At 36.6% G+C, this 13,937-nt stretch overlaps 1 protein-coding gene across 1 annotated transcript; it reads left to right on the top strand.

Annotated features, from left to right (window-relative positions):
* Positions 1-2,685: 2,685 nt before the first annotated feature.
* LOC145086629 (chalcone synthase 2) lies at positions 2,686-4,227 on the top strand. Its single transcript, XM_079024447.1, has 2 exons — positions 2,686-2,941; positions 3,041-4,227. Exons 1-2 carry the CDS (start codon positions 2,764-2,766, stop codon positions 4,030-4,032), a joined length of 1,170 nt encoding a protein of 389 aa, XP_078880573.1. The 5' UTR covers positions 2,686-2,763; the 3' UTR covers positions 4,033-4,227.
* Positions 4,228-13,937: the final 9,710 nt, after the last annotated feature.

Here is a 13,937-nt window from a genome sequence, read left to right on the forward strand (position 1 = left end):
GCACAAGCTAATCTATTGACAGAGGGTTTTAAAGCAGCCTTGTTAAAAGGTTATCGAGAGCGTAAAGCCGACGCAAAAGAATATTTCAAGATGTTCGGAGGGTATGAAGATATCCCGAGAGCATTGGCCAATCCTCCGGATGGTATGCTTGTTGATAACTGGGCGAAGGCACTTGAGTATTTTCAAACTGACGAACACATAGTTGCTTCAGAAAGGAACAAAAAAATCCGTGAAAAGCAAACAAATGTGAATCGTGGGGGTTCGAGCTCATATAGCAGTACTTGCTATAAGAAGGTATCGTACGATACATGTAATTACTTATCTAAAATATAATCTAATTTTTAAAGTTAAATAGAACCTTAAGAGAGTGGAAACATTTCGCAAAACTCATATCGATAAGAACGACGTATTTGTTACTGCTGAATCGGAACAACAATATGTAAGTATTTAATTATAATTTTATCATATATTTAAATGTTTATTTATACTTAATTGTTACTCAATTTTGGGAGTTACATAATTGGTTAGTTGAAGAGCTGTTAGAACAAACTCAAGGTGAAAGTGAGTTAACACCCGCTCAAGAAAGAGCTACGTTCGAGAAAATATTAGGAGAGCGACGTGGCCACATTAGAGGCATTGGCCGCAAACCTTCGGGTCTCCCGACGATTCCACAGCCTTCGCAACCATCACAACCATCACAGGTAAAATAGCAATCTACTTTAGCATCGTAAAATGCATGTTGATTTGGTAGTTTTGGTTTTGTGGTGATTATTTGCTAAAAAGTTTGGTAATTTGGTTTTTGTCCCAAGTGCAAGAAATAGCAATGTACTTTGGTTTTCTATCTTAGTTTAAAAATAGCAATGTATTTTGATAGTTTTGGTTTATGTTTGACGATCTAACTTATAAGTTTATATATATTGTTATTAATTATGTGGTTGGAAAATCTTCGTGCAATGCTCACCGACCCGGCATGTAGGGATGAGCTTTATTCGTTTTTTCAATCCCAAAATAATCAAGGAAACAATGGGAATGACGATGATGGTATGTAAGGATGAGTTTTATTTGCATATGTTGTCACATTTTGCTACTTGGTAGATTGTAAAAATTTTGTTGTTTTGCTACTCGGATATTATGACTTTTGATATTTTATTCGTTTTTTCAATCCCAAAATAATTAGCGTCGACACTATTGGTTTTGATATTTAATCGAATATTGTTATTACCGGTGACACTTTTACCGGCGACATTATCACCGGCAACCAAAAATTAAAAATTACGGTCGACACTATTTGTTTTTAATTTTTGTTAATCAAAAATTAAAAAAAAAAATTAAAAAATTGAAAATAAAAATTACCGGCAACATTTTTACCGGCAACAGAAGTTATTACCGACGACACTTTTACCGGCGACAGAAGTCATTACCGGCGACTAGCTTATTAGCGGCGACAATACTCATTAGCGGTGACAGAGTCAATAGCGGCGACTTTTATCATTAGCAACGACAAACTGATCAATAGCGACGAAGCAGTAGCGGCAACTCAGTACCGGCGATGCGTCGCCGCTATTAGTATTACTGGCGACTTTTGGGACTTTAACGGTGACTTTTGTCGCCGGTAATGACCTTTTTCCTTGTAGTGTTTGGGTTCTTATAATATTGTCGTCTTACATTTGAACTGAAACTTTATTTTATTGTTTGTTCCTACAATTTCTTCCACAAATTTTTCGTCATCATTTTTGTCTCATAGGTCACTAAATACTAATAACTATTAAATTAAATTAGAAACAACTAATGTAACAATAATAAGCACAAAATATTAATCTTAAAATAATTTAGTGGACTTAAACAACTTTATGAATGAAAGGGATCTATGGTGGACGAACCTCGGCATAAAAAACTTTTAAAAAATATTCCACTAAAACTAAACCCAACGGAAATGTATAAAAACATGAACTATTCTTGAGGTTTGGTCTTTATAATATTTAATGCCCAATTTTTTGTAAACTATTATTGATTAATACGAAGCTCATAAGCCTAAAGCTCTTTTATTTTGTTGGGATGTTGGTAATTTTATTGGAAGGAGAGGCAGTGAATGATTGAACCAATGCAAGACATGCTTCTGTTAGTTGTTCTACAATTTGCGATGCATACCCGTCAAACCTTGCAATTCAATGCTCACAATCTTTCGTCACCAAATGGAAACCAACAAAAATAGAAAATAGATCATTCCTGTTCTTTTATATTTATCAGTTTTTATATCAAATTTTCATCTTTTTCATATTATCATTCAAAACTCAATTTTTTTACGTTAACTATATTATTGTATACTTTTATAACATGTAGTTTTAACCGCATGATATGATATATAAATAAAAGACACAAGTTGAGTTGAAAATCGTCTTTCGTATTTATCATTTTATCTTAACGACGGTTCATATAACTGACATATGATTTATATCGTACAAAGCAAAACAAATAGTTTGTGTTTATATATGATTTCAAAATAAAAAAAATAATGCCAAAACGTATTTAAATCATGAGGTTGGTTTGATAGGCAAATGCTAGTCACGTGCCCGCTTCCCCGTTGAAAATTTGAGATACGGGAGTTATACATGTGATACCCATCCACCATTCTCCCACATACCAAACCCATCGTTCCTTCTATATATCATCCCTTCTATATATTTTCAAGATACAACCATCACTTAACACAACGATTCTATTTTTCAAGTCATAGATCACTACCATTTGTACCTTCACCAAAAAATGGTTAACGTTGAGGAGTTCAGAAAGTCGCAACGAGCTGAAGGTCCGGCAACAATTATGGCCATAGGAACTGCCACCCCACCAAATTGTGTCCTCCAAAGCACCTATCCAGATTACTATTTTCGTATAACAAAAAGCGAGCACAAGACAGATCTTAAGGAGAAATTTAGACGCATGTGTAAGTTATATACATGTCATGTAGTACTACTTAATGACGTAATTCTAGTTCAATATTTTATTGTTAATTACATTAAATCTTTTTGGGTGATGTTTTCAGGTGATAAATCAATGATAACAAAGCGATACATGTACTTGACTGAGGAGATTCTGAAAGAGAAACCAAACATTTGCGCTTACATGGCACCATCGTTAGACGAAAGACAAGATATCGTTGTCGTGGAAGTTCCAAAGCTAGGTAAAGAAGCTGCAATTAGGGCAATCAAGGAATGGGGTCAACCCAAGTCAAAGATCACCCACCTCGTGTTTTGCACCACTTCGGGGGTTGACATGCCCGGAGCTGATTACCAGCTTACAAAGCTCCTCGGTCTTCGTTCTTCAGTCAAACGCTTCATGATGTATCAACAAGGGTGTTTTGCTGGTGGCACTGTTCTTCGTTTGGCCAAGGACTTAGCTGAGAACAACAAGGGTGCTCGTGTATTGGTTGTTTGCTCCGAGATCACCGCAGTTACTTTCCGTGGACCTAATGAGACTCATCTTGATAGCCTTGTAGGTCAAGCTTTGTTTGGCGATGGTGCAGCAGCTATTATAGTAGGTTCTGACCCATTGCCCGATGTGGAAAAGCCACTTTTTGAGTTAATTTCTGCTGCCCAAACTATTCTTCCAGATAGCGAAGGTGCCATTGATGGGCACCTTCGTGAGGTCGGGCTTACATTTCATCTCCTCAAAGATGTTCCTGGACTTATCTCAAAACACATTGAAAAGAGCTTGGTAGAGGCCTTTAAACCGTTGGGAATTGCTGATTGGAACTCACTTTTTTGGATCGCACATCCAGGTGGCCCTGCGATCTTGGACCAAGTGGAGGAAAAACTACGCCTTACGCCTGATAAACTGCGGGCTACGAGACAAGTGCTTAGTGAATATGGTAACATGTCAAGTGCTTGTGTGCTGTTTATCTTAAATGAAATGAGACGCTCTTCGGCTACAGCTGGGTTCGACAATACAGGAGAGGGTCTGGAGTGGGGTGTGTTGTTTGGGTTCGGTCCCGGTCTCACTGTTGAGACTGTGGTTCTCCGGAGTGTGTCTATTTAGTTCTTATGTGGTGTTTTCGTCACGCATGGCTTGGTGCGCTAACAGAATGCTAGTGTTCATTAAATCATTGAAATTGTACCTTCCGTTATTTTGATCATCGCAATAAATGGCGTGTATTGTGTATAGTAAATTGTATTAATCTTGTTTTAATGTATTATATATTATATATAATAAAACACAATCTTCTTATGAACACTATAGTTTTGCGGTTTTATAATTTACCAATAATTTTTTTTTTATTTCACACTTGCACTTTAAATCTACTTTCTTATTTCATATTTTGGCTTCAAACATTTTTTATGTTGGCAGCTTTTCCTTAGACTTTCATACAATGACAATTTCCCCCCTTCTATTTTGTAGAACGACACTTTCCACCCCTTTCTTAGTAGAATGACAGTTTTGATCCATTTATTTTATAAAATATCACTTTTACCTCTTCAATTTGAAGAATAACAATTTCCCCTTGCAAAACCATCCACACAAAGAATAAAATGATTAATATTAGTACTTTCCTTTTGTGTGACTATTTGCTCGCGACAATTATGGCCTCTCGAGAGAATCGATGACTGCATCTCAAGCATAGGTTTTGATTCGGCCTTAGTAGGAAATAAAATGGAGCACCTGATAACTCATCTTTACAGACCAAAAACTAAGAGACCACCGCTTTCATTCTCGGGTGATGGAGGGATCATATCTTATTATATATAATAAAAAGCAACCCCTATGAATATTATAATTGTGTGTTTTTATAATTTAACAAAAAAAGTTTTTTATTACATACTTTGGCCATAAATCTAATTTGTTATTTCATATATTGCGTGCAATCATTTCTTATGTTAGTAAATTTGCTCCCTAAACTTTCGTACATAAGTAATTCCCCCCTTTATTTTACAGAATGACACTTTCCATCCCTTACTTTGTAGAACGACACTTTCCACCCCATTATTTTTTAAATATCATTTTACCACCCTTAAGTTTGAACAACGATAATTTCCACAACTTCAACTATTCTTTATTGCCTTATTTGCAGGTTTGGTCGCTAGATATTCATATGTTGGCAAGTTTGGTCTTCCTGAAGACCATTCACATAAAACAATAAAATGACGAGATGCAATTTCATTTACTTTTTTTCATTGTTTTCTTCTTTTTTATTGGTTCTCTTATTGTTGATCCATAACCACAAACATGTCATTTGAATATACGAAATTATATAGTTGAGGATTGAGAAAAGAATGTATTAATTACATTACTTTTACTTCAAACTTATGAATACCTCATTTTCACTACGCGAATAGACATGAAATAAATCGTAGCATATAAATATGAAAATGTGTAATAATTATTAGAGAAAAATATAAATTAAAATCTAAGAATATATATGAAAATGAAAATACATATCGACTGTAAAAAAAATTGTATAAAAAACTAATTTTTGAAAAAAGAATGGTAAGAAAAAAAGGATTAAGAAAAACAAAAGCATAAAACAATAACACACAAATAATATTTAAGAAGCGTAAGTTCTAAGAAACTTATGTTAAAAACATGGACCACAACTTTATACGGGTTAACTCTATAAGTTTGATAGTTTATGAATAAAGAAGAGTAGCATAAGGTCCATTTGTGTAATATGTATTCATTCATTCAATTCGGTTACACATTAAGGAATGGGCTGATAAAGAGTTTGCCATCAGTAGGACATGCTCTACAAACACTGATCCCACCATAGTAGCATGCCAAAGAAAGAGACCGCGTAAGTGGGTTTCGGGCAGAGAGAGGAAGAGGTCATCTTTGCATTTTATCTGCTTTGACTACATATAACACCCACTGTTCACTCTTCGATAAGATTTTATATAAGGGTTTGTTTATAAATTCGAAGTAGACATATAGTACTTTTTAAGCAAAGTTATCATTATAAACATGTAGTAGACGTCAATCCAATTTTTGTAAATATATAGAACATTTAGATCTGACTTCAAATGGAGAAGTTATGATTATTCTAATTTTGCATTCAGCCCTATACGACAAAGTGTGTCGTAAAACCGGATAGATTGCTTATTAGCTTTAGTGATTAAAACGAAAGTCATAGTAGTCGTAAAAGCGAGAGTGTGTATATAGAGAATGTCCAAATCTGACTTCATATGAGGAAATTATGAATTTTCGAAGTTTCAGTACAAAAGTATGCGATACTGAAATCAAAATTCAAATCAGTTGATTGTTATCCGAAACAATTTAAACGAGAGTTGAAGACAAGGTTCTAAATGGCGTGAAGCGTGGCGTGGCGGCAAGGTCAAGCCTCAAGCTTAACGAGCCATGGCGAGCCATGGCGTTTTTCAAGGCGTGATGTAAGGCGGCGATTTTGTATTAATTTAAAATTATATTACCACATAAATATAAATTTATATTAAATATAACTACTTTTTATAAGTGTTAGATCAATAACTAGTAACAAAAATTTAACGAAAACCACAATACATATGTCTCCGATTAGAAAAGACATAATAAAGAGCAAAAAACGGTGTCTCAAACGATAAAACACGCGCCATAACACGCCATAATGCGCCATGGCGCGCCATATCACGCCTTGCCACGTGTCACACCTAACAGCAACGTTATGAGGCTTTTCGTAACGGCGGAGCCACGCCTTGGCGCGCGCTATGGCGCGCCTTTTAGAACACTGGTTGAAGATCTCATAAATATGAACCCATCGATACAAAAACAGTCGAGAACAAATGTCGTATAAAAAGTTATAATTTTTATACTAACTTCAACAGTTTTAAGCCTCTTAAAAATATAACTTTGAAAATAAATTGAGAATTAACTGACAGAGTCTAAATGAAAGTTGTAGTACTTGATGATAGCTACGCGTGGATATAAAGAACATCAGAAACGAATCTCATATAAAGAAGTAAAGGATTTCACAAAATCGGCATTTTGCGTGGTGCACACACCTTCTAGAAGATGGGACGCGGCATGCCTCCTTTACTATATAAAGGAATGTCCGTTTTCACCTATTTTCCACCCCATTTTCACTCCAAAACTCTCTAGAGACCTCTAACCCCTCGAGTCCGATATTTTTGAGTTTTTAGAATACATTTAGTGATGCTCTGGGGCAACAGAGAGTCGGGCAGAAAGAAGTGCTCGATATCGAGTTCATAGGCTTTCAGGATAACTTATGTTTATAATTATAATAATTATTAGGAACCTATAACTACCTTATTAGTCATTAATTCATTTTAAAATACTGATTGGTCTACTTATAAGAGCGGTGTCTAGAATAGTCACATTGACTAGGTTATTGGATTTCATAAAGGCTATATGCCGAAATTGTCCTGCCTCCCAAATTTCATGCCTGATCCTTATTTCATAGCCACAAAAGTATATTTAGAAACAGTGAAAGATCTGTCTTTTTCCAATTTGCTATAGAAATTAATAAGTAATAATATTATTGGTTAATACTAATTTAGACATGTTACCTGTATTACCGAAGGGATAGCTACTAGTGATCTAAATAACTATCAGGGTGAGTTATCTCACTATACTATGTATTACAATATATATCCATGTTAGGATGTAAGAGCTAGTAATGTAGAGCTGATAGTCACTATGTGGGCGGATATTTTTATTCATTGTAGATGGAGTAGGGGTTGACGGAAGAACGACGATATGTCGGAAGCCCATAGATCCGAGTGTTGATGACGAAACGAAAAGTAGGCTGTAAGTCTAGATACACACATCATTTTTGGATCGGCGAAAGGTCGTGAGCCAATCGGTGGATCGGCAAAAGGCTGTGATCCATTGCTTGTATTATTGGTGGAACGACGAAAGGTTGTGAGCCATTGAATGTATGCATGTTATGTATTATGGTATATGGTATTTTGAGGAACTCAATAGGTCTTATGCTTATCCAATTGATTAGAAATATTTTTCAGGTACTTCATTGATTCATGAGAAGGGCAAGGTTCGACTGTTCACATGAGCATCCGTATCATGTTTCCACATAATGCAATTATTGTTACACCCCTAGCTGACGGCAGAATCTTTGGGCGAGTAATGTAAATTGAATATCACAATCATAACATATATTTTACATTAAAATAACCACTTAAAGTTTTACACCACATACGACATAATTATATCTTACTTTACTACAAGATTCACGACAAATCTTCAGCGACGCGAAAAGAGGGCATAAAACATAATTTATAACAAAAACACAAGATAATGGTTACATCCTCTTCACGTGGATTCCTGCCTTAATTTCCCGAGAATACATGTTAAGATACGTCAACAATTTGTTAGTGAATTCTAAAGGTTTTGACTCTATAAATCTTTATATATAAATAAATTTGTATGTAACATCCCGACTATCATAGGATGAAAATTTCATTTTTATTATAATCAAACATTAGTTAAACCTCTACATAAACATATAGAAGTATTTAAAATTAAAACAATTATCAGAGTTCATTTCCAAGATCACATATTGCGGAAAACGCGGGTGTATGCGCTGCGATCAAGTCGGGCCCTTCCCTTATGAACCAGAAGTACCTAAAACCACAAACTACTAAATGTAAGCATAAAGCTTAGTGAGTTCCCCAAAATACCACATACCATACATAACCATGAGCCAAACATATCAGACATATCCAATCAATCAAGAAAAGTACTATGTGCCAACCATAGTCTTTCCATTATAGCACGAGCCGCCTCGTGGTCTTCCTTGTTAGGTCAGGGACAAACGATCTACATTACTTAACTAATTACCTGCCAAGTTCAGACTCTGTTCTTGCGTATAGTTTTCCAGGAGCCGCCTCCTGGTCTTTCATACAAACTACCAAGGGTTACCCCTGGGTTTTCCTACAATACATAAACCAAATGGGCCAACATTGGTGCCTCGACCCATAGAACAATGAGGAGACTCACCTCGAATGCAGAAATTCACTGAAAGAAATCCCTAGCTGTTAGGGCATAAATTTGTAGTTTATAATTTGCTTCTTAAGGCTTTTCGAATTCTTGGTTTTGGACCGAAATCTCTATGATCTCGGTGGTACTTGGATTGAAATCACCATGTGATTTCGTTGGGCTTAATGATGTTTTCTATTGGACTGGGCTTTAGTAATTAGGTATTAGTATATAATGTGTTATTTTCAGTCAATTAGAGTTAGTCATTTAGTTTTATCAGAGAGAGATTTAGAGAGCATTAACAGTTAGAGAGAAATCGTTTGATCTTATGTACCCGACTATTAATCAATAATAGTGTGCATTGAAGATTCGTGTTGTGTTCTTGATTCGTATTTATTATTTTGTGCTTATCACTTGATTAGGATTCCGCACTAATCTCGTGTTTTAGATTGATACCTAGATCAGGGTTTTACAATTGGTATCAGAGCTTGAAAACGACTTAAATCTGTTTTGGTATCAATAAGTTTTCAAAACAATCCCTAATTTTTTTTTGAAGTTTTTGGTGTTTTTGGGTCTCCTTTGGCGAAGAATCAATTTTTGCTGCTCATAAGTGTTCATTGTTTTCTTCATTTATTTGGAAATTGAGATTAGAATCATCGATTTCGGTTTAGCCTGGCTGATTTCGGCGGCACACTTGAGTTCTTGACTAGGTCAAAGTGATGCCGGTGGCTAGTAGAGTTCTCGGTCAGCAACTAGGTCAAACATCTATTTTCAGTCAGACGGGGTTTCAGATAAGAGTTTTCGGTTTGAAATTGTGTTTGGCCAACGATCTCGGTCAAACAAAGTTCTCAGGGAACGTTTTCCGTCAACGGGATTTCAGTCAACAATCTTGACTTTTTGGCTTTTCGGTCAAACCTAGTAGTTTTCGGTTAAATAATATACCATTCAACTTACAATGGACTCATACAACACCTCTCTTACAACAATACAAAGTGATCTTGATTTAGTTATGGGGACAACAAATCGAGTTCCCCGATTGCTAACTACTGATGGATTTCCTGAGTTGAAATTTAGATTTAAGAAGTATGTTAAGATGAAGGATAACAAAGTGTGGAGATGCTTCCTAAGAGGTCCAGTCAAGACCACAAGCATTCTAGATGATGAAGCTAAAACCTTGGTTGACAAGCTAATCGAGGACTACACTAATGACGATTTCGACAAGATTGAAGATGATGAGAAAGAATTGGCTATTCTTACCATGGCTTTGTCCCCAAACATTACTCAAGGTTTCCGAGAGTATAAATTTGCTAAGGATTTGTGGGAAGCATTGATTGAGGTGTATGAAGGGAATGTGGATATGAAGCAAAGCAGACATGATTTGCTTCGTCAAAGATTCAACATGTTTAATCATATTCTTGGGGAGGCTCTGTAAGTCCAGTTGCATAATTTTATTGCTCTCAACACAAAAATGAGCATTGTTGGAATTGTGATGTCTCGCTCTGAGATAAATAAGAAGTTGCTCAATTCAATTCCTAGGATTTATGATATGAATGTGTCTATGATCAAGAAGACAAATGACTTGAGCAGGCTCTCTCTTGCTGGAGTGGTGGCTATCATCAAGGCATGTGAAATGGATGACAAGTAGAGAGAAATTAATCTTGTCAATTCCTACTCAACTGTAAGCTTAAGAGCATCCATTAATAGTGCATTTTCAGTTGTACCATCACATCATGCCCGTCCATCTTTTGGTCTACCAATGGCATCTCCCAATTCTTCTACGTCCACTTCCACCACCAAATTCACCTCGCTGACTCCAGTCGCTGCCAAAGGAGCTGAAGATAACATGGATATGATGGCTGGATTCATGAACTGCTACAATGCCTTTGTTGCTGGTGAATTAGTTCCTCTAGTTATGATTGGAGAAATCGATCAAATTCACCCTGAGGATATTGACGAGATGGGCATATCATGGCAAATTGCTATGGCGGTGTTTAGGGCGAAGAAGTTCACTCAGCGAACTGGAAAAGGATAACTAGGGAGTGAATGTGGATAAGAAAGTTTTGTTCAACAAGAGTAAGCTGAGGTGTTACAATTGTCATAAGGCAAGTCATTTTGCTCATTAGTGCACCAAGCCAAGAGTGGAGAATACTGCTGAGAGGGCTTTGGTTCCAGCTGGAAACAACAGAGAAGCGCCTCTGAATAATGAGAATGTTATGGTGGCATAATAATTTTCGTGGGAAGATCAGATGTAGGCTCTTAATCTTACTGAAGATGGAAGAGCAAATCTTGCACAAATTGAAGATGGTGAGGATGCAGATTTGCCAGAGGAGAATATGTTGGAGTTGCAGTTCGCTTTCATGGTCTCCACCACTCCTACCACCAAAGAGGTTAGTGACGTTTCATGCTCTAAATCTTGCGTAGATAAAGTTAATAAATATTATGAGCAAAATGAGTTATTAGTTAGACAAGTTTTTAATCTTAAAAATGAAACCTATGAAATTAAGAAAGTAAACAAGCCTCTTAATGAAAAACTAGATGCTCAAAATAAAGATCTAATTAGGATTAAGGATGAATATAGCATTTAGGATTAAGGATGAATATAGCATTAAAAGTGTTCACCATCGTTATGCTAAAGAGGAAATTGCCAAATTAACTGCCGAACTTGATGCGTTAAAAGCTACATTTAAAGATGCTGAATTTAACTTTAAGAAATTTGATGTGTCAATTGAGATAGTTGAATCTATGATAGAAAAACAATTGACATGGAAAATATAACCAGAAACTTGGCTTACGGTATCACAGTGTACCACCTCCTTTTAATGATAACTATACTCCGGCTTCTAAAACCATAGAGACAGAAAAATTTGTTCTCTATGTCTAGCCCCTGTATCAGTTGTAGTTAAGAATAAACATTCTGGCCCCACTAAAATTGACATGGAACTCGACGAGTTGGGAAGCTCCTACTCGTCAAGTAGAGACCACTAGTGGGACACGGAATTCAGGACCTACTCGATGAGTTGGAAGGCCCGACTTGACGAGTAGGTTCTATAAAGGAAAAACCTAATTTTTAGGGTTTGCACGCCAAATAATCTCCTTAAAAACTTGAGGCTGACCATCCATCAGCCTCCAAACCCTAAGAACGTATGTGCTAAACCCTAATCTCCATTTCCTTTCATATTGTGATCTAGAGTGACTTTTGGAGCTTGAGAAGAAGAAGATAGTGAGAAGAAGGAGAAGATCCAACAAATAAGGCCCTCGCTCTTGAGTTTGAATATCTTCTGGACTATTGTAAGCATTCAAGATTTGATTTTTATCTTAGATTATGGCTAGATCTTGAGTATACTCTTAATTTCGTGTCATTCTTGTTGATTGCCTGCATGGGGTTCATAAAGTTTGCAACTTTATGAATCTCCAAGGCAAAATGGTCCCATAGTGGGCTAGATATAACTTTTGGTCAAGCATGGATGTGATGCATGTAATTTAGGGTATATTGTCCCTCTTTGGCCATTTTGTCTTCAAGACATGAATTGAACATGCATGTCCATAAAGTCTCCATCTTTGGAACGTTTGAAGGACTAGAACCTCTTATGGAAAGGACCGATTTCAGATTCCTAGAGTCTTGAACCATATGGCTAAGCTTTTGAGATTTCCAACCTTTGTTAGACGTTTTGGAGCATTTAAAGTGCTTCTGGGGCATAAAGTTGGAAACTTTATCGTCCTAAACATCTTTAAAATTTTGATTTAAGCCCTAGAGTCCCTGCAATCAACGTATCATCCGATATGAAAACCAACGGGAAAAACTCGACGAGTTGGAACAAGATTCCATGTCTATTGGAGATGAGTGAACTCGACGAGTTGATGAGACAACTCGGCGAGTTTGCTAATGTTTTTATCGGTTTTATGGACTCTAAAGGAACTCAACGATTTGTTAGATGCACTCAACGATTTGGGGTCAACAAGGAGTGTTGACCTTGAATATTGACTTGGACTTTGACCAGGGTTGACCAAGTTTGACCTTAAGGGTATTTTTGGGATTCCGAAATTTTGACAAAACTAGTCGTATGATGATTGTAGGCAGTTAAGTTGGACATATGTGTTGGGACTTATCTGATCTTATCTTAGCAGTTCAACATTCTTGAGAAGGTGAGTCTCCTTACCATACCAATGGGTCGAAGGCACTAAGGTCGATCCATTTTATGATATGTGGTACACTAGTTGATATAGTGTTATGTGGCAGGATTGTTGATTATATGCTAGGAGGTATGCTTGTTGTATATGTGGTACGTTTGTATCAAAGACCATGGGGAGCCCGTGACACCTGGATGTAAGACCATATGGAGAGCATATGGCTTTCCTATTAAAGACCATGGGGGAGCCCATGGCACCTGGATATAAGACCATGTAAAGAGCCCATGACTTTCCTATTAAAGACCATGGGGGAGCCCATGACACCTGGATGTAAGACAATGTGGAGAGCCCATGGCTTTCCTATTAAAGGCCATGGGAGAGCCCATGACACTTAGGTGTAAGACCATATGGGGAGCCCATGGCATCCCTATATGTTGTATGCATGGCTTATGTGGTTTATGTAGCTTTTATAGCTAATACGGATTATGTGATTATGCAGATTGTGTGGGGTATGCTCTGGGGAAGTCACTAAGCATTAGCTAATAGTTTGTTGACTGTTTCTGGTACATCTGAGCCTAAGGTCAAGGGACAGGCTTGATGGCGCGGTATGCACTCTTTTAAACTAAATAAGATTCTTTTGTCATATATTAATTTTCATTATTAAGTATCAAAATATATCATAAGTTATGATTTATAATGTCATGTGCATCTTTTAAACTAAATAAGATTCTTTTGTCATATATGTATTTATTAGGGGTGAGCATGGTGCGGTTTGGTGCGGTTTTCAGACCAAACCGAACCGCAAACCGCATGGTGCGGTTTTTGTATTCTTAAAACCGTTGGGTGCGATTTTTCAATGGTTCGGTTTTTCGGTT

Source organism: Lactuca serriola, chromosome 2 (genome assembly GCF_051521515.1).
Source record: "Lactuca serriola cultivar US96UC23 chromosome 2, Lser_US96UC23_V15, whole genome shotgun sequence".
In the NCBI taxonomy this organism is placed as follows: domain Eukaryota; kingdom Viridiplantae; phylum Streptophyta; class Magnoliopsida; order Asterales; family Asteraceae; genus Lactuca; species Lactuca serriola.

Excerpts from the sequence above, each read along its gene's own strand:
- LOC145086629 (XM_079024447.1), top strand. The coding sequence starts at position 2,764 with ATGGTTAACGTTGAGGAGTTCAGAAAGTCGCAACGAGCTGAAGGTCCG. Across the intron at positions 2,942-3,040 it reads GGAGAAATTTAGACGCATGT|GTGATAAATCAATGATAACA; the intron begins GTAAGTTATATA and ends TGATGTTTTCAG.